Below are 25,551 nucleotides of genomic sequence, written 5' to 3'. Positions count from 1 at the left end.
ACCCACGTGTGGAGGGCCTCCCCTGCCCTTCAGCTGGCTCCCTAAGCCTGTTCGTAGAGGGACCCCAGCCAGAAGAGGCTGGAAGGAGATGCCTCCGGGCACACGCGGCCGGGCCGTGACTCTTCCAAGGGCTCCCTACCAGTAGATGCACCTGTGCCCCCATGCTGCCTCCAGGCACTTCTGCCTCATGCCCCCCCCCACTTCTTCAAACCCCAGTGGCACCAAGCACATTTGATACCTAACCGCTGGACACAGGATGGAGGGTTTTTTGTCTTGACCCGGCGGCCACACCTGTCTCTGGAATGTCTTGCAAACTCGTGTCAAGAGGGTGAAGGTGTCCGTCAACCCCCCACCGCAGGTGTCCCCGGAAGGCTCCCTTGCTTAGAGCCTTCCTTTGAAGTTCTCGGCAGTGGGGTCCACTCAGGATGGCGAGGACATTCTGCTGTCCGTGGAAGTCACAAACTGAGACCGCTGCCACCAGCTGAGGGCTTCCTGGGTTTTCCCCACATATAAAGTCTTTATGGCGTTGGCGCTGCCAGGCACTGGGCGGCTCCAAAGCCAGGCTCTCTGTACTTGCTCTGCTCCTGTGAAAGTGGCCCAGCTTCTCTTTACTCCTGGTCCAAGCTGATTTATAGGGTTCCCCTGGGATGAAGGATTCTTGCCAGGCTCCGAAGGTGGAGGTCGACGGTTTTGCTGGGATATATATAGTTATATATTTAGGTGCCATTTTAATAGAATTCAGGGAAATGATCCTTGACCCCCACAGCCTGTAAAATGCACCAGAGTAAGAAGAATAGCAGTGACTTTCCGTCTGACTCAGGATATAGGAGATCCACTACATTTCTCTGGAAACCACAATGCAAACTAGAGGTGGTATTGGAAGTTTTATAAGGGAAAAAAAAAAAAGTGAATCATCATGCATTAAACAAATTACGGAATTCCATCCATTTTGCTGGTTTTGTGGCGTGCAGGGGGTGTCTTCAGTCTCCGCGGAGGGGGCTGAGGCCCCTAAGAGCAGCGGGAGTGGCCCACGCATTAGGACAGTGAGGGACAGGCTGGAGGCCAGCGTGCGTTGCCCGGGCCGCCTCCTAGGGCCTGCGGGGGGCTCTCAGCTCACCATCTGCTTCTCGACATTTCAGTCTGAGACACAGACGAGACGGGTGCCACCGATGACAACCCCACCTCTCGGAAACCGGGGGTTGGGGAGGTGACCATACAGTGCAGCCCAGCTGAAGCTCAAACAGCCACATCCTTTTGGAGTTCTTTGCCAAATGGAACAGACCAAACTGCATCCATGTTCGGGGTCACATCTTGATGGAAGGAGTGGAGAACGTCAAGGACTCTAATGGCCTGTAGCTGTTCAATGCACTATTTGCATTAAAAAAAAAAAAAAAACTAAGAAACTGTTTTTTCTTTTTTCTTTTTGTTTTTCTTTTCTTTCTTTTTTTTTTTTTTAACACATCAGAGATAGGGTTAAGACTTTGGATCAGGTTTTTTTCATTTAAAATGTTTGCTAATTCGGGTCAAATGTGAAGAACGTCCCCAAGTGCTTCTCCAGAGAAGGGAATGTACTAGCCTCCTCCCCCCTCCCCCTTCTCCCCACACTCAGCCTCTGAACTTGGCTGATTCGAGGAACCGCAGCATCCAGCAGACCCAAGTGCAGACCTGCCCTCCCCGTGAGCTTGGATGTGAGGGTTCCTGGCCCCAAGGGGGTCATTTGGCCTCAGCATGGCCCGTGCAAGGCAAGGAGGGGGGGAGGAGTCAAGCTTCAAGCCCTGAAGACCAGTGAGTGATCAATCCTTCCAAAGTAAGAAATCATTCACTTTTGGAAAACCATCTTTTAAAAAGCACAGACGGTCTGTTCCTTTTTTTCTTAAAAACAAACAAACAAAATGTACCTCACAATACGTGAATACCACTCGGTACCCTTCTCAGTAAGATCACAGTATTTGTATTTGAGTGTCATTTTCCTACACTGTGCGGTGAAAAGAACCATGTTGATCACTGTATCTTAAATACTGTGATTCAAGTTCAAGAAAAATTTTAGAATAAATATTTTACTAACTTATAATCACGCATCTAATAACAAAGGTTTGGGTTCTTTTAAAATCAGTTGACATATACTCTTAGTAGCCTGGCTCTTGGAACCTACTGGAAACACGAAGGACGCTGGGCTAGAACAGCCGACGTGCAGTGGCACACGTGTGTGCACACGGGCACACACGCGCACACAGACATGGCTTTTCATCTCTCCCGAGCCACGCAGAATTCATTTCCCTGTGTAAATCTGTCCCCTTCATCAGGCGTCACACGCAGGAAGCACAAGCAAGCCTGTTGCACCGTCCCCCGCACCCCCTCAAAGCCGGGAGGCCAGAGCCCCAGGTCTGAAGTCACGAAGTGCTCGCGCAGCGTCCTGAAGACCCAAACTCTTCCCGGGTGGTAAGCCGCCGTCTGCGCTTCAGGGAATTGTCACCTGTGGGTTATTACCAAAGAACTCAGGCAATCCAAAACCTTCTGACAGGGTATTTGCACATCGGGTTCTCTGTAGCCCTTGGACAGCACCCCCCGCCCCCCCCCCCCCCCCGAGAAGCACACAACGGAAACCACAGGCCCCGCCAGGCTCCCACGGCTCGTTCGTAGTATCCTGGTGGAATGTGTTCTTGGGGTCCCCGTGTGCTACCCCCAGGGTCCCCAAGGACGAGGGGAGGGCATTTGGCCAATACGTGTCAGAACATCCAACGGGTGCAGGTTTCCAAGGCAAGATCTTGGTGTGTCCCTCATTACCACTTAGGTGCCTTATACTCAGATGACAGACCCCTCGTCTTCATGCTAAACGGGGGCAGCTCCAGAGAGATCCTTTAGAGCGGGTTCTGGTGTCTCAGTCAGGGTCGGGGTCTGGGGGGGCCTCTGGAGCCTCAGGGAGCAGGGGTGGGCTCAGAAGAGCAAATGCAACGTCCCGAGTCACGTTAACCAATAGCGATTCCGAGCAATTAGAGGACTAGGACTTTAATTTCAAGAAATCTTCGGTCTTATTCTGTTTCCTGCTAGGAGGTTGAACTGATCACATCTGTTGATCCAAGTCCTGAGTTGATGGGAATGTACGTATCTGGAATGTCCTGCTGTAAGACTGATGAATGTAAGGAGTTAATTTCAGGGTACAGTGTTGCCTTAATGGTTTTAAAAAATAAAACTATTTTTTAAAATCAGTCGGTGAGTTCTGAGTGATGCTGGGAGGCAAATATGTAGTGAAAATCCCCGTCAGCAGCGTCTGCCCTCAGCCCAGCGTGGCCCCGCCCGCAGGGGTCTTCGCCTCTAGGCAAAGGCACAGCATGGACCTGGGACAGTGTGGCCGCAGGATGACAGCCATTTGCCTGCAGTGATGCAGGGGAAGCGTCTGGAAATAAAACCCAGTGCGCAGATTGGCTGATAAAAGCTCTTTATTCGTTCTCCCCTCACCCACTGCCGAGGTGGGGGCCGCGGGAGCCCCCGGGGACGGGTGCCCGTGGGGAAGGAGTGCCCCAGGGCCAGTGCTGAGTCTCCCGTGGAGAGGGGCAAGCGAGCAGCTCAAGTTCCGAGGCCCTGCAGGAGGGCGGAGGGAAAGCATCCCTGTGCCTGGGAATGGGATTGGGCCTGGGGCTGGGGCCAGAGCCCGCGGAAACAGAGGAGACTGCAAGTGGCAACGCCCAACCCCCAGCCACGCACGCCAGGTCCGAGTGCCAAGGGGAACATCTGTCTTGCAAATGTTTCAAAACATTAACTGGTTCTTTGGGTTTTTAATTATGAATCTAACACATGGTCAAGATTTAAAACATTATCCAGGTATCATGAAGGTGTGAAGTAAAATTCCACCGGCCCCAGGCCCCCTAATCACCAAGTGCAGCTGCCCACACCCCTCAGGCACCTTCCCGCAGGTCACCTCCCTGTGAACCATCCCACTGAGTGACGTCTTCACTGCGTGGACTCCACTCCCCGGGATGGGGAAGGCACGCGTCTTCACTCCAGCCCTCCTGCCTCCGTGTCAGCACGGGTGGCACGACCCCCAGCGCGACCAGAGGTCCTCCCCACACTGGACCAGGACAGTGGGCTTTGTCCCTTCGCTCCTGTGTCCTCAGGGCCAAGGGGAGCAGCACGTCACTGGAGGCAATTCCTGGATCTGATGAATCCGCACAGGGCCCTCCAGGCCTGGCCCCGGGTACACAGAAGCCAGGGGATGACCTGGAGGGGCGGCCTAGAGGTCCAGGTCCGGGGAGGGGGGCGGAAGGCCCAGCCGGCCCAGCCTCGGCTTCCCTCGGTGCCGGTGTCTAGACCTTCGTCAGTTCCCGCCCTGTGGTCTCGGCATCGAGGAGGCTCTTGGACGCGCGAGGCCTGCCCCCCGACGGCCTTCTCTGCCCACCTCCCGGGCCCCTTCCTACTGCAGGCTGGGCCCCTGCTCTCTGCAGACGCTGCTCCTGCCCGCCCCGGGATGAGGCTGCCATGACAGCTCCCGTACAGCCCCATCCCTGCCGCGGGTGCAGAGGCCTGGCTGCCCAGGGGCTCCATGAGAGGTGCCGCTGCCACCCCCGCACCTGGCCGCACTCACGTCCGAGAGCCAGGCTGGCTGGCAGGCCTCTTCGATGGAGCTTTCCTTTTCTCCAAGTCTTGCCGGATTTCCTGAGGGAAGGCGTCCATGTTGTCCCGGACACAGGGGAGGCAAAATCTCTTGGAGTAGAATAAACTGCATTCCTGAAAGAGGCCGGGGAAGGATGCGGGCTAAGTACCAGAGCGGGGAGCGCAGTGCAGGCTTCTCCGAGGCCAGCCCTTGGCCATGTACAGGAGCCGGTGGGGAGTGGGGGGGTGGGGTCAGCTGGGCAGGGGGTGGCCAGGATGGGGCGGCCAGGGCCAGAACGGCACAGGGGACAGCAGGGCCCAGGGCCTGGCCAGCCACCTCCAAGAATGGTCATCACCTAAGAGGAAAGACCATAGAGGGCTGCCGGGGAGCAGAGAGCCGACCTCTATCAGACCCCACAGACAGTGGGGCGTCGGGGGTTCTGAGCAGGTGAGCATCACCCAGTGAGACTAGTGAAGGTGTCAGAGAGCAGGCCCGGGTCGACCAGGGTGGTAGGGCCAGGATGGCGTGGAAGGGCCCTGGGGACTGCCCGGCTCCATCACGGGTGAAGTGATAACAATGCATAGCAGCAGCAGAGCCCAGACCTAGAGAGTCAGAGACCCGACATCCCCTCCCTGGTTATCAGTAGTGGGCAAGGGTTCGGCGACCACCGGGCTGGGGGCAGCCACACACACCATAAAGGCCAAAGGCAGGTTGCTGGTTTGGGCGGGAGGTCAGATCTGTGCAATGGGGGCCACCCTCCCTTGTGCCCATCCTCTGCCACTCAACCCCTGAGACCCACTGCCCAGGGCCCCATCCACAGACGACTTTCCCAGACCCTTCTGCAACTGGGTGTGGCCACATGGCTGGGTCTGTGTCGCTGGCAGCTCTGCGTCACCTCCCGGGCATGCCCTTTGAAGGGATGGGCATGTGCTCCCCGTCTCTTCCTGCTGGTGGGAGCACAGGTGTGATGGTGGGAGCTGCAGCAGCCTCCTCAGCCTCAGTGGATGCTGTGTGCTGAGAATGGCAGCAGTGCCTTTCCAGGCGGCACCACCTGCTCTGGATTCTCACATGTACAAAAAGTAAGGGAAAACTGTTATCATCAGGCCACTGTATTTTGGGGGCTCTGGGTTCCAGCAGCTCAGAGTGTGCCTCGGCTAAGACAAGGCTGTCCTTCCTGCGGTGCTCAGAAGAGATCTGTTCCCATGTAAGAGAGGGGACTCACTTGCCACCAGCCAAGCACTTCATCCAACAATGCTGGAGACCTCGGATACCACCTGGAGCACCCTCTCCTCTGCTCACCAAGTACGGCCCAAAAGTGTAAGTGTGGCATTCAAGGCTTCTCCCCCTCCCTGGCCCAGCTTCCCTTTGCAGTCTTATTTCCCAGCTGCTTCTCTCCCGCTGAGTCCTCCCAGCCACCCATCAGCCACCCATGTCCTTGAACACCCAGGCCTCTGCCTTGCTGCAGCTTCCTCCCACCCTGCCCAATCTTGTCATTCTGCCCCTTCAGGGACAGAGGCTGATGTTTAAACCTGGCCTGTGACAGCAGCCTTGCCCGCACCTTGCCCCCTCGCAGAGTGCCCAGGGACTACTGTACCGCTGGGTCACTGGGGTTACAGCAGCCACGCTGCTCAGCCACACGGCCACACCACCGCCCATCCCTGGGGTTTTCAACAGTAGGCTCACTCCCCTGGTGGCCTGGGCCTACTCAGCCTCCCTGAACCTCCGAGTCCTCACCTATGATATGGGGCCAACACTGGTTTGCACAGCTACGTTCAGGGCAGGAATAAAGGATCCTGCACTGGTGCACCAGGCCCCAAGCACAGGGCCTGGCCCACAATGAATGCTCGAGAAAGCACAGTTCCTTCCTGGGGAAGGTCCCTCCAAGAACAAGTAGGAAGAAGGTCACCGTCCCACAGAGAGCAGCCAGTGGCCACAGGCACGGTGGGGAGGGCCAGAACTGTCCACACCCACTCCACAGCCAACACGGAGACCCTTCGACCGACCCCAGCTCGCCCTTCTGCCTGTCTCCTCACCTCTGCAGGTCCTACCCATAACCAGGTGGACCAGCTGCCCCCCCATGTGACTTGGGGGGCTCCTACGATCACCGAGGCAAGAAGGGGCTGATACTCAAGCCGTCCTTGGGAAAGGCTCACATGTCACCTTTCCCACGGCCGTGTGCAGGGTCCCAGCCAGAGGAAGGGAGGGAGGGGAGGCAGCCCTGGCCCACACAGCTTACCCACCGGGCTCACGCACACCAGCCGGCTGCATAAACTGCATCGAGAGCCGAGGACCAGGAATCTGTCCTTGTCTGGGGTGAATGGGTCCTTCATGACGTAACTCTCCTCCAGGAGGCTGCAGGATGGTAAGTGACGCCAGAGGTCAGAACGGCCTGAACCTCCGTTGCCTGAAGCTTGGCAGTAGCATGGAATGGACCTCACCAGGGCCTGCATGCCTGGGTGGGCTCACAGGAGGAGGGGCTGGTCCCCCTGTGCCACCGGGTAGTAACAAAAGAGCAAGCAATCGGGGAGCAGGTTGGAATGGAAATCGGAGCTGCTCTCGGCTCTGACAGCTGCGTTGGGAGAACCACTCCTCACCCACCAAAAGTCAGGTCAGTGCAAAGCAAGGCCCCACCCCCTACCTGCCCCACTAGGACGGGTGCACGGGGCACAGGGCTCATCCCTACACTCCTAGCATGCGGACACCTACTCTCAAGCCACCCGCTCCCCCACACAGGGAGAACCAGGGCGCCCAACACTGTGTGTCAGGTCCTGGCCTCACCCTGCACATCAAAGGAGACCAACGGGATTCTGTGATGACAGCCCAGGTTCCTGGTAAGCAGAGGAACCCACCCAGGAGAAAGCCCTGGCCCCTGCCACCTGCCCCACTGAGTAACACAATGGGTGAGCAACGTACTGGTCAGCTTCCTCATGACACGGCATTTGATGAAGGACAAGTTAAAGGTCATGATTCAAATCCCAGGACCCACTGGCTCTACTCAAGGTCGGCTCTGGGCAAATTTACAAGAAGCTGGTCCTTTGGACTCACTTCCACCCGTGCAAGGGGGGTGGACAGGCTTTCCACTCAGAAAGTACGTCCACGGGAACCAGGAGGAATGGCAACAAGGCTCAGCCCCAAAGGAAAGGGCTGCCCCGGGGCCTTTCACTCCCTCAGGGACAGTGCTTCTACCCCACAGCGGGAGCAGGTGTTGGGCTCCGGGTGGAGTGGGGAGGAAGGGGAGGAAGGGGTGAGGGCCTTGCCCTGTGCCTCCGCAGGGCCCCCCTGCAGCGTCCAGGGCCTAATAAAGCACCACCCAGGTGTCAGACTCAGGGACCGCCAGCCTGGGGCCTCCTGGGCCAGCAGCCCAAGGAGCCAGGTGTACTCACACGACAGAGTGGGTGTCAGGGGGCTTCTGCCCCACGTAGCTGTACGGCGCTGTCAGGGCACAGAGCTGGCACTTAAACACGCCCAGGGGCCGGCGCCCGGCCTCACCCTCCATCTGCAAGCCCAAGACACAGGGCATGGCCCCCTGAGAACCAAGCGCTGCGCAGTCTCCAGGCCTCCCACTGCTTGCTTCTGACCCCCAAGACCCAGGGCACCCCCTACGGACAAGGACCCCCGGTGCACAGGTGCAGAGCCAGCAGGACAAGCTTCAACACAAGGCTGGCTGCTGGCTTCAAACCTAGGGGGCTCCCCAACACACTCCAGCCGGCACCCCGACCCGGGCGTCCATGCCCAGGGCGCACACAGGGCGGGGGCAACGGCCGCGGGCTCCCCCACGTCCCCACGGGGGTTCCAGCCGCTGTCCGGCGGGTCAGGCCCCGGGCCCCCGGCCGTGTTGCCTTCTCCCTCCCCTCGGGCTTCGGGGGCCGCGCCCCGGCCGCCTCCCGCCGCCGCTGTTTCACCCGCGCAGTCCTGCCTGCCTCAGTGGCCCCGCCGCCTGCGCACGTCCGGGTCCGCCCCCGGGGCCTGAAGCCTCCGCCGCCCAATCCCGGCCAGCAGGTGCGCACCACGCGGCCCTCGGCCCACGGCGCATGCGCGACCCGCCTCCCGCCGGCACCGCCCCACGGCGCGTGCGCAGCCCCGGCCCCGCCCCCCGACGGCCCCGCCCCCGACGGCCCCGGGCTGGGGGAGGGGCGGGTCTTCCTCCGGCCGCAGCGCGGTGCTGGGTGTCGCTGTAGTGTGTCCCCGCGCCGGGGCTGGCGCGACCCGGTCCCAGCTCGCCGGCTCCGTGTGCCCCGCACCCCATCGGGACCGGCGGGAGCGGCCCCGTCCACCCCGGGCGGCGGACCAGATGGGTTCACAACGCGCCCCGCCCTTGCCCGCGACCCCCGCAGACGCCGGAGGGGAGCTGCCCTGCCGAGCCCCGCCCTGCGCTGGCCCCGGGGTGTCCCTGCCCCAGCCTCCCCTGCTCGCCTCCAGGCCCCCCCAGGCCCCCCTGCACCCGCGAAGCCCTGCGCAGCCTCAGAAGCCAGCAGGCCTGCGGTCTGGGGCTTCCTCCCTTGGGGAACTGAGAAATCAGGAGTATCTGAGGCATTTTAGTAATCCTGGGAATAACAACTAATCCTGGACCTGGACCTGGACTTGGACCCTGGGGATTTTAGCAAGCGCTCTAGACTTTTTAACTTGCAGATATGAGCCCTGGGTGCCTAACAGCGATAGCATTCTTTGGATTGATTCCAAGATTACATATACTGTTGAAATTGGTTTTTTCTGGATCTGCCCAAAGATGGACCAACTGGACGAAGCATTTTTTTTTTAAGATTTTATTTATTTCATGAGACACAGAGAGAGAGAGAGAGGCAGGCTCCATCCAGGGAGCCCGATGTGGGACTCCATCCTGGGTCTCCAGGGTCATGCCCTGGGCCAAAGGCAGGTGCTAAACCGCTGAGCCCGAAGCTTTTCTTTTCTTTTCTTTTCTTTTTTTTTCTTTTCTTTTCTTTTCTTTTCTTTTCTTTTCTTTTCTTTTCTTTTCTTTTTTAAAGATTTATTTATTTATTTATCATAGACATAGAGAGAGAGAAAGAGGCAGAGACACAGGAGGAGGGAGAAGCAGACTCCATGCAGGGAGCCCGACGTGGGACTGGATTGGGGGACCCCAGAATCAGGCCCTGGGCCAAGGCAGCACTAAACTGCTGAGCCACCCAGGGAGCCCCACTCCCCCCGCCCCGCCAAGCTTTTCATATATGACCTGCAACTTCTCAGATACATGACTGTGGTCTCATGAATACTCTTAAAGCCGGTAGGCTAGACAAGTTAGAAAAGCTAAGCAAAATATTCAAAGAGCAAATAATCACGGTCTTTGGCAGAAAACAAAATTAATTTTGAATTTGAGCTGTCCACAGTTTTTAGTAGAAGAAAAAAAAATCTGAAAGGATTAAAAATATCTCAAAATGTCTCAAAAAATGGTTTGCTAAAAGAAACTAAATATTTACAGATGAATCTTGGGAAATACAATAAACCACTTGTCAAGAAGAATAAAAATATGATAATCTTTTTAAAAAAGAGAAACTGGGTGTAAAATAAGTGCTGTATCAAGACAACGAAAAGACAAGCCACAGAATGGGGGGGGGGGGGGATGTATATGGTAAAGGGCTATTTTCCAAAATGTACGAATGACTCTTAAAACTCAAAACAACCAACCTGATTTAAAAATCAGCCAAAGACCTGAACAGACATCTCACCAAAGAAAATATACAGGTGACAAATAAGCATATGAAAAGATGCTCCACATCCTATGTCATCAAGGAAATGTGGATTAAAATAATGAGCTACCACTCCATACCTATTAGAATGGCCAAAATCCAAATGCTGCCAACAGCAACTGCTGAGGAGGATGTGAAGCAACAGGAACTCTCCTTCATGGCTGGCAGGAATACAAAATGGTACAGCTGTTTTGGAAGATGGCTTGGCATTTTATTACAGAACTAAACATATTCTCACCATATAATCCAGCAATTGCACCCCTTGGTATTCATCCAAAGGAGTTAGAACTTATGTTCACACAAAAACCTGCATGTGGATGTTCTTTTCAGCTTTTTTTTTTTAAAGATTTCTTTATTTGGGGGCACCTGGGTGGCTTAGTGGTTGAGCATCTGCCTTTGGCTCAGGTGGTGATCCCAAGGTCATGGGATTGAGTCCCACGTCAGGCTCCCCTCAAGGATCCTTAAAAAAAAAAAAAAAAAAAAGAGGCTCCTTGACATTAGACATTAAATATTATTAGAGAGAACAAGCGGGTGGAATGGCAGGGGGAGAGGGGAGAAGCAAACTCCTTGCTGAGCAAGAAGCCTGCTGTGGGGCTCGATCCCAGAAGATCCCAGGATCATGACCTGAGCCAAAGGCAGATGCTTTACTGGCTGAGCCACCCAGGTGTGCCATCATAGCAGCTTTATTCATAATTGCCAAAACTTGGAAGCAACCAAGATGTCCTTTAGTGGGCGAATCGATAAGTAAACTGTGATCCATCCAGGCAATGGAATCTTACTCGAAACTAAAAAGAGAGGAGCTACCGAGCCATGAAGGAAACTTAAATGCATATTCTTAAGTGAAAGCAGCCAGTCTGAAAAGCTTACTTGTTATACAATTCTCACTATGTGACATTCTGGGAAAGGCAAAACGGGAGACAGTTAAAAAAAAAAAAAATCAATGTTTGCCCCATGTTAGAGGGGAGGGATGAATAGGTGGGATGATGAGGACTATCAGGACAGTAAAACTACTCTGCATGCCACTATGATGGTGGATACATATCATTATACATTTGTCCAAATTCATAGAACGTGGGACATAGAGTGAGCCCTGAAGTCAACCATGTAGATTCACCAGTTGTAACAAATGAGCCACCTGGGGGAGGTTGATGATGGGGGAGGGGGCTGTGCCTGCGCGGGGGTCAGGGTTCTATGGAAAATTTCTGTAGCTTCTGCCCAAGTTTGATGTGAGCCTAAAACTGGCCTAAATTTTTTTTAAAAAACACCAAAATGTGGGGCACGTGGGTGGCTCAGTGGTTGAGAGTCTGCCTTCAGCTCAGGGCGTGATCCCAGGTGTTCTGGGATCAAGTCCCACATCAGGCTCCCTGCAGGGAGCCTGCTTCTTCTTCTGCCTATGTCTCTGTGTCTCTCATCAATAAATAAAATCTTTAAAACAAACAAACAAAACGAAACCACCAAAATGACATTCACATTCAATATAGGGAAATTAGAACTAGGGAACCGAAACACTTGCTGGGGCCTGAATGAGAAGATTCATGTACAAATAATCCTAGAACTCATTTCTATAGAGACTATTTTCTGGCCACTTTAGATCGAGGCAGAGTTTCTACCGAAGAGGAATTTGAGCAACACGAAAGGCCTGCCACGGTTGCCACTTTTATGATATCCCAGCACTGAAAAATGTGAAAATAGAAAAACATAAACACCCTGTGGACTGAGGTAAATTGTAAGGAACAGTGGTGGTAGTGAAATGAGGGCAAAATTTAAATCAGGGAAGGAAAAATTTTGTGGGAGTTTTTTATATGCACTCTTTGCAATGTTCAGACAGGACATCAACACTGGTGATTTGATTCTAAACCTAAAGCTTTACAAATTTTATTGACAATTCCAGTTGCTACCCCCTCTGCAGAATGAATTTTCTCCCAACTGAGATAATCAGAAACAGTATGGACACTCTGATGACTCAGGAAAAGTTGTCTAGTGTGGCATATCATCCATAGAACAATCATGTGAAAATCTTTATTATTATCAATATAATGATTTTTCTGAAACGAAGGCAAGAGAACAAAGCTTTATGGAATACATATGTAAGACTTTACAGATTGATCGGGAATGTCTTTTTGCTCATCCAAGCACTGGTGGCCCATCAGAAGAACACCCAGAGGTCCACAATGATAATTTGGTTATCTTTGGTATTTTGCCAATTTGTAGTTCTAGGAAAACCATTGTGTTATGTATAATATTTTTTTGTCATTACATAGGTGTATTTGTCAAGGTAGGTAGATATAACTTATTTTATGTAATAGTTTGTAGCTTGTTTTATAACCTTTAAATATTTAGACATATGGAGACTTATAGTATCTCCTGGTGCCACCCTCCCCCCATGTTAGGAGTTGCTTGCTGGGGAAGATAATTACCCATATGTTGTGGCAGTTCTTACGAACTGTGTATCAATGTGGTCTTAAAAGAATAACTTTTAAAAGTCACAATCCTGAACAAATAGTGCACATTGTGTATCTCGGTGAAGACTGAGAAAGGAAGCCTGAAGATGGGAAGAAAAAAAAAAAAAAAGCATTGACTGCAGACTAGACTCTAAAGCAAAGCATTGCTGGCAGCAACAAAAGGGTGCTGGTGTGGAAGATTCACTCTTCACGCACCTCATTCCGCCCTTGAGAATAATCCTATTCATCCCTGTCTCCACCTCTGCCAGGAAAATTAAGGTCTAAAAGATTGCATTTTGCTTTTAGTTTTAATAAAATTTCAGGAGCAGGCCTGAGTTTTTTATTTTTTATTTTTTTATTTTTATTTTTTTTAAAAGAAAACTTTTAAAAGTACAATATACATAGAGAGAAGGCCATACCTCCTAAGTGCCCAGCAAGACGAATCTCCACAAAATAGAACGACAGGCTCACCAGCCCCCAGGGAAGCCCTGCGTGATGCGTGGACACCCACCTGCCACACACCACGCCAGAGCTCCCTTCTGGCTCAGGGGGAGGTTTGGTTCCCCATGGAGTGGTGGAGGAGGTTGCATTTATTTATTTTTTTAAAGGTTTTATTTATTCATTCATGAGAGACACACAGAGAGAGAGAGAGAGGGAGAGAGAGAGGCAGAGACACAGGCAGAGGGAGAAGCAGGCTCCATGCAAGGAGCCCCACACGGGACTCGATCCTGAGACTCCGGGATCATGCCCTGGGCCAAAGGCAGACGCTAAACCGCTGAGCTACCTAGGCGTCCCGGGGGTTTCATTTAGAGACCTGTTCTGGCCACCCGTAGACAAAATACCTTTTGTGATGTATCGTTTTTAAGTAAATTTCTAACAGTAAAACAAACACTTTGCAGGCCTCAAAAAAGCAAGTTTTCATAACTAACCAAAGAGTCTGAGATGGATGAAGCTCCCCAGTAGCTGCAGATGGAGAGATGTCTCTGCATGTAGGACTCTTGAAATCCTGAGCTGGTAAGGGGCTAAAGTGAGAACAAATCTGAGAAGGTTCATCTTGGTTTCCTATTGGGTGCACACACCTGGGTGTTCAGAACTGTCACATTAGTCTAGGATGAGAACAGAAGGATTTTTAGAAACAGCTTTCAAATTGCTGAGTTGTGGGGCACCTGGGTGCTCAGCCGGTTAAGTGTCTGACTCCTGATTTCTACTCGGGTCACGATCTCGGGGTCTTGAGCTCATCGAGCCCCACTTTGGGCTCCACACTCTGTGCAGAGGCTGCTTGTCCCTCTCCCTCGCTCTCTCTTAAATAAAATCTTAAAAAAAAAATAATACATAAAATCGCTGAGTTGCAGTTTTGCTGCCTGAATTGCACTGGGTCCTCAGATAAACCAATGTGGATGGAGATTTTTCCTCCTGTGCAAGGAAGCAGCCACAGTCCAACAGGAGGAAAAAATCTAGAACTACTTCAACTTTTGTTTTCTGCGCATGAGAGTAAAGTCATAATAATAATAAAATGGCCTTCAAAAGAACCTGCATTTTTGTCTCACTTGTTATTCTGTTTTCCTGGTAATATTGTCATTGGCATTTCTACATCTTTTTTTTTTTTTTTTTTTTTTTTTAGATTTTATTTATTTATTCACGAGAGACACAGAGAGCAAGGCAGAGACACAGGTAGAGGTAGAAGCAGGCTCCCTGTGGGGAGCCCGATATGGGACTCAATCCCAGGACCCCGGGATCACGCCCTGAGCCGAAGGCAGACACTGAGCCACCCAGGCATCCCTATATTTCTTAACTAGATAATAGTTATCATTGCTCTATTGGATTAGAAGGCCCCTGGCACTCTCTTCTTTCCCATTATGCTTGGGAAAGTCCTGTGACTCCCAGACTTCTCATCGTAACCAGAAGTTAAAAGCCTGGTCTCCTTCGTAGGACCTAGAGCTGCCTCCCTGGTCCTCAGACAGCATCCGTGTTGGTACCAGGAGGGCCAGGTCCCCTTCCTGGGCCTGAGGCCTCTCCAGCTGGGCCTGCCCACTCGGGCCCTGTAACTCGCTCTTTCCCAATGCACAGCTCTGTGTCATGGGGTACGTTCACCCCCAGAGCACTCTTCCTGGGAAGGGAGACCGACCAGTCTACCTGAAGCCTGGAGAGGGGCCGAGGCTTCAGCTGATTGCTAATTTGGGAGTGTCTGAGAGCACCCATCCATGGAGCATGAATCTCTGCCTCACCTGTGTGGGTCTTCCAAGCTCTCAGGGGAGGATGGTTCAGGCTTCCTGTGGCCGGGGCTCACATTCTCATCCTGGGATTCCATAAGCAAGGACATCTACCTATCTGGAGCCCAACTGGCCTCTAAATGTAAAAAATAATTATTTGGCCATCATGTTTACTTTTTCTCAATCTGTTCAGAAGCTGGGTGGTAAAGGAGGTGACATCTATGAATGTGAACTCCAGCTGAGGCCAGTGGGCCAGAATGGACCCAGCGACTCCCATGACCTCCCCACCAGGGGACTTAACAAATCCAAACCTGACCTTCGGATCCTACTGTGTGACTGGGATGGAATGTGTGTGCGCGCCTGTGAGCCATTCCAGTAGAGCTGAGGACCGCGGGGGCATCAAGTGAGTAAGAAGTGCTTGGGACAAAGTTGTCGCCCACCTGATTGAGTCGTCCCCTTTCACTGGCTCTCAATGTGGAGGGCAGGAGCCACCTGTATATATGCCCCTCACGCAGAAATCACGGCAAGTCTCACAGAAGAAATCTCACATTTAATTCTGATAAAGTTTAAAGTGGCATCTACATAAATGAACATGCTTCTGGGCAGAACAATAAGAATTATGAGCCCATATTTCTCTTAAACAAACAAACAAACAAAAAAACACATTTTCTGTATTATTCGGAAATAATCCACCATGCTGTTAATAACCCAAAGCCCAAGTCCTGGATGGATATACTGTTTTAGTCAACATATAGAACGTTTACTATCTTTCAACATGAACCCACTCCTTCCCCCCCCACCCCACACATGTTTTTTTGTTGTTTAACAAAATTCATGTCTAATGACTGGAATATGTTATTAAATTTTACACCTTTAACTTGCAATAGCCCTAAGGAGTAGATGGGAAGCTGCTGACCCTCAGCGCCCATCCTTGAATTCAAAAGCAGGAGCACAAATCTCGGAATTCCCCACAAGGTCCCTCCAGGCCTGGCCCAGCTGGATTGTGTTGGGGGTGTGGAAGAGGGGAGGCCTGGTGGGGGCAGTGCTGGGAAGGGTGCTCCAGATCTGGAAAAGGAACTCCTAGAGGGGCTGATGAGCCACAAGCTCTTGGCTCTCAGTCCCAGGGAGAATGCTTTGCCCTGGTAAGGTGGAGGCGGCGGGGGGCGGGGGAGGGGGGGCTTGAGTTCTCTCTCTCTCTCAGCTCTGGGTCTCTAATACTCTAACCTGCTATGGGCTCCCAAGACACCTAATTCCCCTATAGAGGAGGAATTAGCCCCTGGCTCCCATGTCGCAGAACTGCCCTACATTCCAACACTCAAGAGCAGAGGCCAAAAGTGGAGACACTTCCAAAAGTAGGGGTGTGCATTTTGAAGGGCATGGGTAGAGAGCACCACTGAGCCACTGAACATTACCTATACCCACAGAATGAGCATCTGGGGGAACTCTTGCCCTTGGTTCTCAACCCTGTCACTCATCACACAACAAGATAAACCATTTTCTTCCCATTAATGTTTCTGGTCTTCAGCCCCAGATACCGGCGGCTGTTCTTCTCTGGCTGTCCATACAGCATGTCAACAAAGAACTCTGGTTCATCTTCGTCCTTAGGTTGGAAGGTCAGAAACCTAAATATAGCTCTCAGCTTGCGACACAGATAGGTCATGGCTTCCGCTTCGTCTGACGGTTCCTCATACACGGGCTGCTTCATTTCCTCATAGGCAGACAAAATCACTGCCTGAAATAAGTTGATCAGTATGCAGATCATCACCAGCATGAAAGATGAGAGGAACAGGACCCCCAGAACCCTGTTGTTGGAGAATTCCGTGTTCTGAAATGCTGAGACGCAATAGGAAAATATTGTCTGTGTGGCGTGAACCAAGTTGCTGTAGTTCCACTCGTGTTGACCGAACACCAGGTAGCCAAAGGCCATGTACACGAAGCAGTACACGGACACCACAAGCGCCATGTGGCAAATGCCAGGAAGGGCAGTCTGAATGGCCCTCTGGGCCAAGCGCACATCGTAAAAGAATCTGGAATACCTGAGGGTCTTCAAGATGGTCAGAAATAACAGGAAACCCAAAATGATCCTCATGACGTGATCTACTTGAGAAACCGAATGAAAGGGAATGAAATCGTCAGGGTTCGACAAGTAAGACCGGATTATGCCAGTGGCCAAGAAGTTCTTCTGGAAGAAAAGCACGATGAGCACGGTAAATATGCATTTTAAAGCAAAGTTGAGCAGATTGTACACGCTTCTCACGTAGGAGGCCCTTTCTTGCAAGATGACGTAGACCTCGTCGAAAACGTAGGCTAAAAAAAAGATGAGAATGGCCACATACAAGTAGATTTCGGCTGAAGTTTCCCTGTTGAAGTCAGCAAGCGAAAAGGAGTGCACGGATATGCTTGTGTTTACAACTCCTAACTGAGACACCTCGAAAATGACCGAAATGCTACAGAACAGGCTGATGTCTGGGTTGAAGGTGGTCAGCTCCAGAAGCACGGCCCATGTCTTCTCGTCAAGCCAGTTGCTGCTCTGCAGGTTCCTGAGCCTCACCGTGGAATTAAACTGCTGCTGCTTGGGGAAAAAATAGAAGGCGTAGCCTCCGGACCCATAGGTGTGTAAGAGTCCATGGGAGAAATATGCCCACACCTTCTCTGGGGGCTTGTAGGTAAACCCGTTGGTATTCTTGTCCACTGCCCTCTTAGTCACTGTATTCCAAAGGTCAGTGTAGTTTCTCGTGTCTTCCAGGTCGGTGCCATAGCTGGGATGACAGCGGATCTCTTGCTCCATGCCAGTGTGCGCAAAGCTTTTGGCAGGCGGGCAGAGTTTGTCACCAGGTTTTGCCCTCACCTGCCTCAGCAGGGGGAGACCCAGGATTTTAGAGGAGCTATCGGGTAGATATGTTGGATCCTGTTCGTTGTGGAACAGAGGCACCAGCACGCTGTTCAGCCACCTGTAGATGTCTGCCAGCTTGGTCACCGAGCTGAGATCCACGGAGAACTGATCGCGAATGAACTGGTTATAGTAGAAGCTGTCTGTGTGGCGCAGGAGGGCAAGGAGACTCAGCAGGAGGGCGAGAAAGATGAAGTGAGTCAGGATGTAACTCAGAAACAGGAACGCCCTCCTCTTGATTCTCTTCTTTCTTTGGAATATTCTGATTTCGTCTTCGGTCAGAGGCTGGTACATCCTGGAGTTTCGGAGCTGCAGGATCTGCTCGTGTCGCTTCTCCAGTTCTTCGGGGCTGAAGCTCCTGCTGTGCAGCTTGATCTCGGTGTAGCAGTACCCGCTTGTCCACGAGAGATTTTTACAGTACTTGCGCCAATTTCCTCTGAGGGCTGACAAGAATACGATTTTAGACGGCTGCACCAGAAAGACGGACAGACAGAAGGAACAGAACGATGCAAAGAGCCATTCTATCGACTTATCATAGCCATAGGTCAGCCCATAAAACACAATGAAGAAGGAAGCTATGCTGGACGTGATGAAAATCAGGACCCACGCTAGGTACACGCAATACCAAGGCAGATTGACCCTGCACTTCTTGTCAATTTCGAGGTGATGGCTCACTATCAGAGACGGCTCTGTCATAGTGACAGGTTGGGCATTTTGATTTTTATTGTCTTTTGCGTTCTGGTTACTGGCTTTGGTTTTTTTCTTCTGGGGGCCTGAGACCTTGCTCTGTCCTTTCTTATGCGGGTGCAGTGCCACGGGGGGGTCCTTGGCCGAAGCCTCCTGAGGTCTGGCGCTTTTCCCGGGTGGCAGCTTCAAAGCCACCTTGGTCTGTGCGTCCACCATTTCCAGAGCATGCCACTTTTCCAGATATTCCTCCCAGTGTTCGCTCGTTGGCACCAAAGAATTCTTCCGGGGAGCTGACTCTTCTAGAGCCACACGAGGTTCCCTCTGGGAGTAGGTGAACAGAAAATCGACCAATAGTTGCACCGGGATTGTAATTAAGACACTTTCCAGGCCTATCATCATTGACCTGATGTACCTTCTCTCCTCCGGCTCCGTTTCATCTTCTGGATTGAGATTAAAGAACATGATATTGCACAGAAGGGACGCCATGAGCATCGCCAAACAGCAGGACAGTCTCTGCAGCCTATTGAATGGCCTGGCCACGACACTAGAGAAAATAGAGAACCACGTGTGATTTCTCCCCAGCTTGTATATCGAATCTATCAGGAAAAAGTCCATTTTGTTCAGAGGCTGGTCTGGGTGGGTCACAGGAAATGTTCTGTCCAAAGAGGTGTCAATAGAAAACCATCTTCGGCACATGAACAGCCAGATTTGTCTGCTGAACACGTTTTCCACTTTGATTCTGCTCAGATACCAACTGGGAGCTCTGCCCTCATTGTTGTGCCACACACGAATGGAATGGATGTCTCCCAGGTCACTTTTCGTGGTTAGGAGGAAAGAGTTGATGTTTCCCCGGCGGAGGGTTGTAAAATATGGATGGCTCAAACAATGCACATCGCTGTCACCTTCGGTTCCCTTAAGTTGGATGAAGACATTGGCCCTGGTCCCAGACCTACAACGGCTTCCCGTAAAAATAGTGATGAGGTAACATACCTTATCATAAGGATCATTATCGAGTATAATTATCACTTGATGCCGAAGAAACCGATCCATTCCATCCCGATGCAAGGCCCAGAAAGCTAGAATTAGGTACATGAGCATAATGAAAAGTACAGTGAAGAGTGTCACAGGGTTCTGGGTAACGTTCTTGATGACCTCCAACCGCAGATCTACGGCATTAGGGATCACGATCACCTTGGCCGTCAAAAAGTGGGTTTGCAGGTGCTTGCCGGCTTTTCTTATTGCGTCCAGCTGCCGCCGGGCCCTCCCTGAGTGTTTGCAGATGCAGTGCACTCGGCGCCAGGTGGTCTTCTCTCCGAGAACACAGGTATCTTCTCTCCAATCACTCTGGATCCCATACATGTCTAAGCAGTAAGCACCGAAGAGAGCAATTCTCACCAGCTTTACACTGGGTACCATGACGAAACGAGGCGCCTGCAGAACTATGATCATGGCACACTCGGTCGAGCCGCTTCGCTGAGCTATGACTTGCAGCAGGGACGGTGGAATGCAAACCACGCGGGCCTCCTTAACCGTACAGGCTGAGTCAAACAGGTCACTTTGGTTGGCCACAGGAGGGATGTCATAGGGCACGAAGAAGGTGGCGACCAGAGCACTGGGGGTGATTTGACTGCCGGCATATACCAGTACGGTGAAAATCACGGTCACTTCCGTCACAATGTGAACCAGCACCTCCTTGACTACACTGCTGTCCACCTCAAAGCTAAACTCCCCTGTTGTCCTTTTCAAGGACTCCTCGACTTTACCAGGCTCATTGCTGGGGCCCATGGTGAGATTAAAAGCCGCAAAGCTCAAGTTTTTTCTGGTGATGTACACTTCCGCTATGTCAGGCACGATCTCTGTCACACTGCCACTTGGTGTGGTTCCTGTCATTCTGAATCCAACCACCTCCACAGAGTAGTTTTCCTGATACTTCAGCCAAGGAAAGGGATCGTCTACAAACTCACAAAACATGATGGAAATTGGGGCATTTGCAGGCAGACTAGGAACACTGCTCACGTTGAGCGTCGGGTTAAAGTAATTTCGACTGGTTAGCTTATTGCCGAAGGCATTGGTGACATCCCACTTCTCGGTCTTTCTGAGGTACATGTTTAAGCTGGAAGCCGTCAGCGCAGTGGTCTCATTCCCCGGCACTTTGCTGTCCAGTATTGTGTCTGCTAGGAGTTCCATCTCGTAGAAAGGCTCGTCAACCACTTCATAGTTAACAATCATTTTAATGATGTTAGACAAGGTTGTTAATATCCCAGTGCTCATGATCTCTATTTGCTCAGAGTGGCGGTGTGCATCCCTCTGTCGAGACTGTTGTAGGGCTTGGTTTGCTTGCCAGATCCTCACCGTGGCAAGCTTCTGAGTCATTAGGGTGCATCCAGAGGTGGTCTGAGTTAATTTAGCAATGCTCATGACCACTTGGCTAATTTCCACCAAAGTGCTATTGGGAAGAACGAAAGTCTGGTTGACAAGGTATTCTTGGAGTCTGGCTTTGTCAGCTTGCAAAGTCAATTCAGGTTTTAAGCTGTTCAAGACAGAAGCTGCGATAAATATTAAATAACCTGCAGGTAAAAATTCCCTGTTTCGAAGCAAAGCAGATAGTGATGAATTCGTTCCCATGGTGAAATTGAATAACTGGTCGAGCACATCCTTTGCTGAAAATTCGTCCGTTGGAGAGTGTACAGTGGAGTACAAAGTCACCTGAGAAAAAGCTCCTAGAGAGTCATACACCTGAACGTATATCTTCATGGCATAATGATTCGCCAACATGCCAACAGGGAGAAAGGAAGGGGGTGCTGTGGACTGATTCCCCAAATACAGGATGGCCCCCAAACTGTTCTCTTTTACAGAACTGATCTGACCAAACCCATGCAAATCAGAAACAATTATTTTGTATGTAAGAGGGATGTTATTGTCCTTAAAATTCTGACATTGGATGACAAACTTGGTAATAAATGAAACTCCTTTAGGTGGATCAATGGTGCAGTGTCCAATTTGAGGGACACGGTTAATAATAAAGGAGTGCCTGAAATGCAAGTCATGCCCACTCCAACTTGCTATATGCCCAGAAATCCAAAACTGAGCTTCAGAAAAATTCCTAAAAACAAAAGCTTTAAGAGTCAAATAAGCACTAGTCTTCCCTGTTGTGGTGTGTCTCACCCAATCAAATGGTACCTGACTACCGTTAGACGACAGAAGTGACCATTCATAGAGATCAAGACTTGATGAACAATTCGTACAATTTAGAAACAAAGAAAATCTATCCGAAATAACCAAAACCGCATCACAATTTTCAATGCATGAAATGCTGGCTACAGGTGCAGGTCCTTTGAGCACGTGTACCGTTCTGTCGACAAAGCCTTTCCTACCACCCTTTCGGATCACCAGTCTGAAAAAATAGACACCTCCACCTTTAAGTGTTCCTGGTGGAATTGTTAAGACAGGGCCAGAGGCCCTTGGCCACCTCAGATTAGTATAATGTGGGAAACAGACTTTGTTGCTCATCACTGTGATTTTATCTCCCCGGTACTGTTTTGGCTCTGTGGTACAGTACCAAGAGAAAATGAGTCCCTCTAAAGGATTGTCAGAGTCGGGGTCAGAGGAACCTGATCCATTCAGAAGAAGCGTGTCTGTGAAGTTAATCGTTATGTTGGGATTCTCAGCAATGACTGCCTGTAGGTCACTTTTGGTGATGTTAACATAGATGATATCCGAGCCCACTGCCGCAATTGTTCTGTTTCTCTCTACGTAAAAGATCAGTGAGAAATTAAACACATACATCCCCCAAGCTAAAGACTTTGGGGGGATATACAGATATACGGGATTTATCCCCGATTGCAGCTCTGGTACATCCAAAGGGTTACTCCAGTCTGGTACCTCAGATGCGGAGGAAACGGAAAAGACTTGCCACTGTGGAAGAATATATGAGGTGGCCGGGCAGTAGTACTTAAAAGTGACGTTGAGGATGCCCTCTTTGTTCCTCTTCACCAGCATAGGAACACCTTCTTGGTTCCTAGTGATCTTTACCTCGGGGACAATGCAGGGCTCCTGTGCCAGTAACTTGCAGGGCACCGAAGACTCGCCGGCTGCGGGCCCGGCCAAGTTGACAGCTTCTAGAGCAACAGGCGTGGTGGGCCCGTCCGTGGGGCACCTGGTCTTGGCCACGAGGCTGGGGTAGGGACGCGGGCCGTCGGTGGCCGGCTCGGGGGCCGCTCGGCGGAGGCGCCTCGGGGCCGAGGCCCAGCCCAGCTGCGGCCCAAAGGTGCACGGCTGCAGGTGCACCCGCGCGGGTGCCGAGGCCAGGTGGGCGCGCAGCAGGGCGCGCACCTGGACGCACAGGCGGCGCGCGGGGCTGCGGGGCAGGCAGCAGCGGCCGGTGCCAGGCCAGGCCCCGCGGGGCCGCAGGCGGAGGCGGGCGCTGCCGGTCGGCTCCCCGGGGCCCAGGGCGCCCCTCCAGGTGCGCAGCGCGGCCGCGTCTCCCTGCGCAGGGCCGCGGGTCCCGGCTCCGTGCCGCCCGGGGAGCAAGACGGCGGCCGGGGCCCGGGGAGGGGCCGGAGGCTGCGGGAGGCCGCCGCGGTCCAGGTGCAGGCCCAGGCCGAGGCCCAGGTGCAGGCCCAGGCCCAGGCCCAGGCTCAGGCCCAGGCCCAGGAAGAGGAGCGCGGGCCCGGGCCGCATGGAGCCGCCTTCCCCGGAGACCTGGGAGCCGCCGCTGCTGCCGCCGCCGCCGCCACAGGCCGCGCGTCCAGCCAACTGCCGCGGGGGGGTGGGGGTGGGGAGTGCGGGCAGCGGGGTCACGACCCTGCAGCGACCCTGCAGGGGCGAATGGGATGGGCTTCCGGGGTGCCCGCCCCTCCCCCCACACCCGAGGCGGGGCTGCCTCCGCGAGTGGCCGTGCAATAACACGGCCTGGTTCCGGACCAACCGCCTGCAGGGAAACCGAGAGGGACTGGTCCTCCCTGAGAGCCCAGGGAGCTCTGACTTCGGGTTTCTAACTTTGCTTTGGTTTTCCTACTTTCTTAGATGGAAACCCCGAGTCACTGCTTTTAGACCTTTGTTTTATAAATAGAAGCATTTAATGCTGTAAATGCCCCTGCAAACACTGCCTGCCTGTCTCCTGCTTATCTGTGGTGTTTGTTAGCCTTCCATTTAACACATCTCTACTCTTCCCCGGTTTGGGTTTTGACCTGGGAATTAAAATGTCTTCTTTAATTTCCAGATATTTGGAGTTTGTGTGAAATCTTATGGTTCTTGGGGCACCTGGGTGGCTCAATGGTTGAGCATCTGCCTTGGCTCGGGGTGAGATCCCAGGGTCCTGGGATAGAGTCCCACATCCTGCTCCAGGCAGGGATCCTGCTTCTCCCTCTGGCTGTGTCTCTCCCCCTCTCTGTGTGTCTCTCATGAATAAATAAAATCTTAAAAAAAAAAAAAAGAAATCTTATGGTTATTGATTTCTAACATATTCAATATGATTTGATCCCTTTACATTTATTGAGACTTGTTGGAAAGGTCATAGACTAGTGTGGTCTGCCTTGATGTATTGTCCTCAAGCACTTGAAAACACTGCATGTTCTACCGTTGTTGGGTGGGTGATCCTAAAAATGTCAAACTCAATCAAGATAGTTGGTATTGAACCCCGGATCTTCCATGTCTTTTCTGGATATTTGTCTAGTTTTTCTATCAGTTGCTGAAAGGGTGTTAATCTCTTCTATTATGACTACGAAATGGTCTATTTTACTCTTTTTTAAAATTTTTATTTATTTATGATAGTCACAGAGAGAGAGAGAGGCAGAGACATAGGCAGAGGAAGAAACAGGCTCCATGCACCGGGAGCCCGACATGGGATTCGATCCCGGGTCTCCAGGATTGCGCCCTGGGCCAAAGGCAGGAGCCAAACTGCTGCGCCACCCAGGGATCCCTATTTTACTCTTTAATCCTGTCAATTTTACCCTTAATTCTGTCAATTTTTGCTTCATATATTTTGAGGCTCTATTAGACATACATGTTTGTGATTATGTCTCAATGAATTGGTCCTTTCCTCATTATGAAATGTCTCTGTTTATCTCTACTAATAATCTTTGTGGGGTTTTTTGTTTTGTTTTGTTTTTTATCTTTTTTTTTTTTTTAATTCATGATAGACATAGAAAGAAGAGAGAGGCAGAGACACAGGCAGAGGGAGAAGCAGGCCCCATGCAGGGAGCCCGATGCGGGACTCGATCCTGGGACCCCAGATTACGCCCTGGGCATGGGAAGCACTCAACCGCTGAGCCACCCAGTCATCCCCATAATCTTTGTTTTGAAGTCTATTTTACCTTATATTCAAATGCCAAATTATATGTTGATTGTATCTCAAAAAGAAACTGGAAAATAAAATAGCCATACTAGCCTTTTATGCTTACTGTCTCTATGGCATATACATATATTTTTTCATTCACTTACTTTCAACTTATTTATGTCTTTATATCTAAAGTGGTCTTTTGGAGGCAACATTTTTTTTTCAAGATTTTATTTATTTATTTGAGATAGAAAGAGTGAGATAGAGAGCACACAAGCAGAGGGAGGGGGAGAGGGAGAAGCAGACTCCCCACTGAGCAGGGAGCCTGATGTGGGGCTCCAGGCAGGGCTCTGTCCCAGGACTCTGTGATAATGACGTGAGCTGAGCGCTTAACCGACTGAGCTGGCCAGGCACCCCTGTAGGCAACATTTAATAGAGTTTTATTTTCTTATCCACTCTCTCTCTTTCTCTCTGAGTGCACACACCAAGGAAAGGCCATGTGAGGACATAAGAAGGCAGCCATCTGCAAACAAGGGAAACGGCCCTTACCAAGAACCGGATCATGCTGGCACCTTGACCTTGGACTTTTGGTTCCAGCTGTGAGAAATAAATGCTCACTGTTCAAATACCACCCCCCTACTCTGCCCCAGTCTATGCTATTTTGTTTTAGCAATCTGAGTTAAGACAACAAGGAAGGTCAGGGCTGAAAACTCAGATTGGGGTCATCAGAGGGCATGTAGGGAGGAGGCATAGGTG

The 25,551-nt window shown here is 51.6% G+C and overlaps 2 protein-coding genes across 5 annotated transcripts; both read right to left on the bottom strand.

Moving 5' to 3' along the window:
* Positions 1 to 3,419: 3,419 nt before the first annotated feature.
* On the bottom strand, positions 3,420 to 8,625 carry CDPF1 (cysteine rich DPF motif domain containing 1). 4 transcript variants are annotated; one of them, XM_038550211.1, is made up of 4 exons: positions 8,505 to 8,625; positions 7,972 to 8,084; positions 6,829 to 6,940; positions 3,420 to 4,722 (listed from the first exon to the last, which is right to left on the bottom strand). In XM_038550211.1, the coding sequence occupies exons 1-4, from the start codon at positions 8,619 to 8,621 to the stop codon at positions 4,576 to 4,578; spliced, it is 489 nt and encodes a 162-aa protein (XP_038406139.1). In that variant the 5' UTR covers positions 8,622 to 8,625; the 3' UTR covers positions 3,420 to 4,575. The 4 variants fall into 4 exon arrangements, with proteins under 4 accessions (XP_038406139.1, XP_038406141.1, XP_038406140.1 ...); XM_038550213.1 differs by having other exon boundaries at positions 8,509 to 8,606; XM_038550212.1 differs by having other exon boundaries at positions 8,491 to 8,604.
* Positions 8,626 to 15,471: 6,846 nt separating this feature from the next.
* Positions 15,472 to 25,359, bottom strand: PKDREJ (polycystin family receptor for egg jelly). The gene is made up of 2 exons (XM_038551561.1): positions 25,345 to 25,359; positions 15,472 to 23,333 (listed from the first exon to the last, which is right to left on the bottom strand). Exons 1-2 carry the CDS (start codon positions 25,357 to 25,359, stop codon positions 16,416 to 16,418), a joined length of 6,933 nt encoding a protein of 2,310 aa, XP_038407489.1. The 3' UTR covers positions 15,472 to 16,415.
* Between the last annotated feature and the right edge of the window lie 192 nt (positions 25,360 to 25,551).

This window comes from Canis lupus, chromosome 10 (assembly GCF_011100685.1).
Source record: "Canis lupus familiaris isolate Mischka breed German Shepherd chromosome 10, alternate assembly UU_Cfam_GSD_1.0, whole genome shotgun sequence".
Classification (NCBI taxonomy): Eukaryota; Metazoa; Chordata; class Mammalia; order Carnivora; family Canidae; genus Canis; species Canis lupus.
The sequence above is the reverse complement of the archived record's forward strand: the minus strand, read 5'-3'. Positions and strand labels throughout refer to the sequence as shown.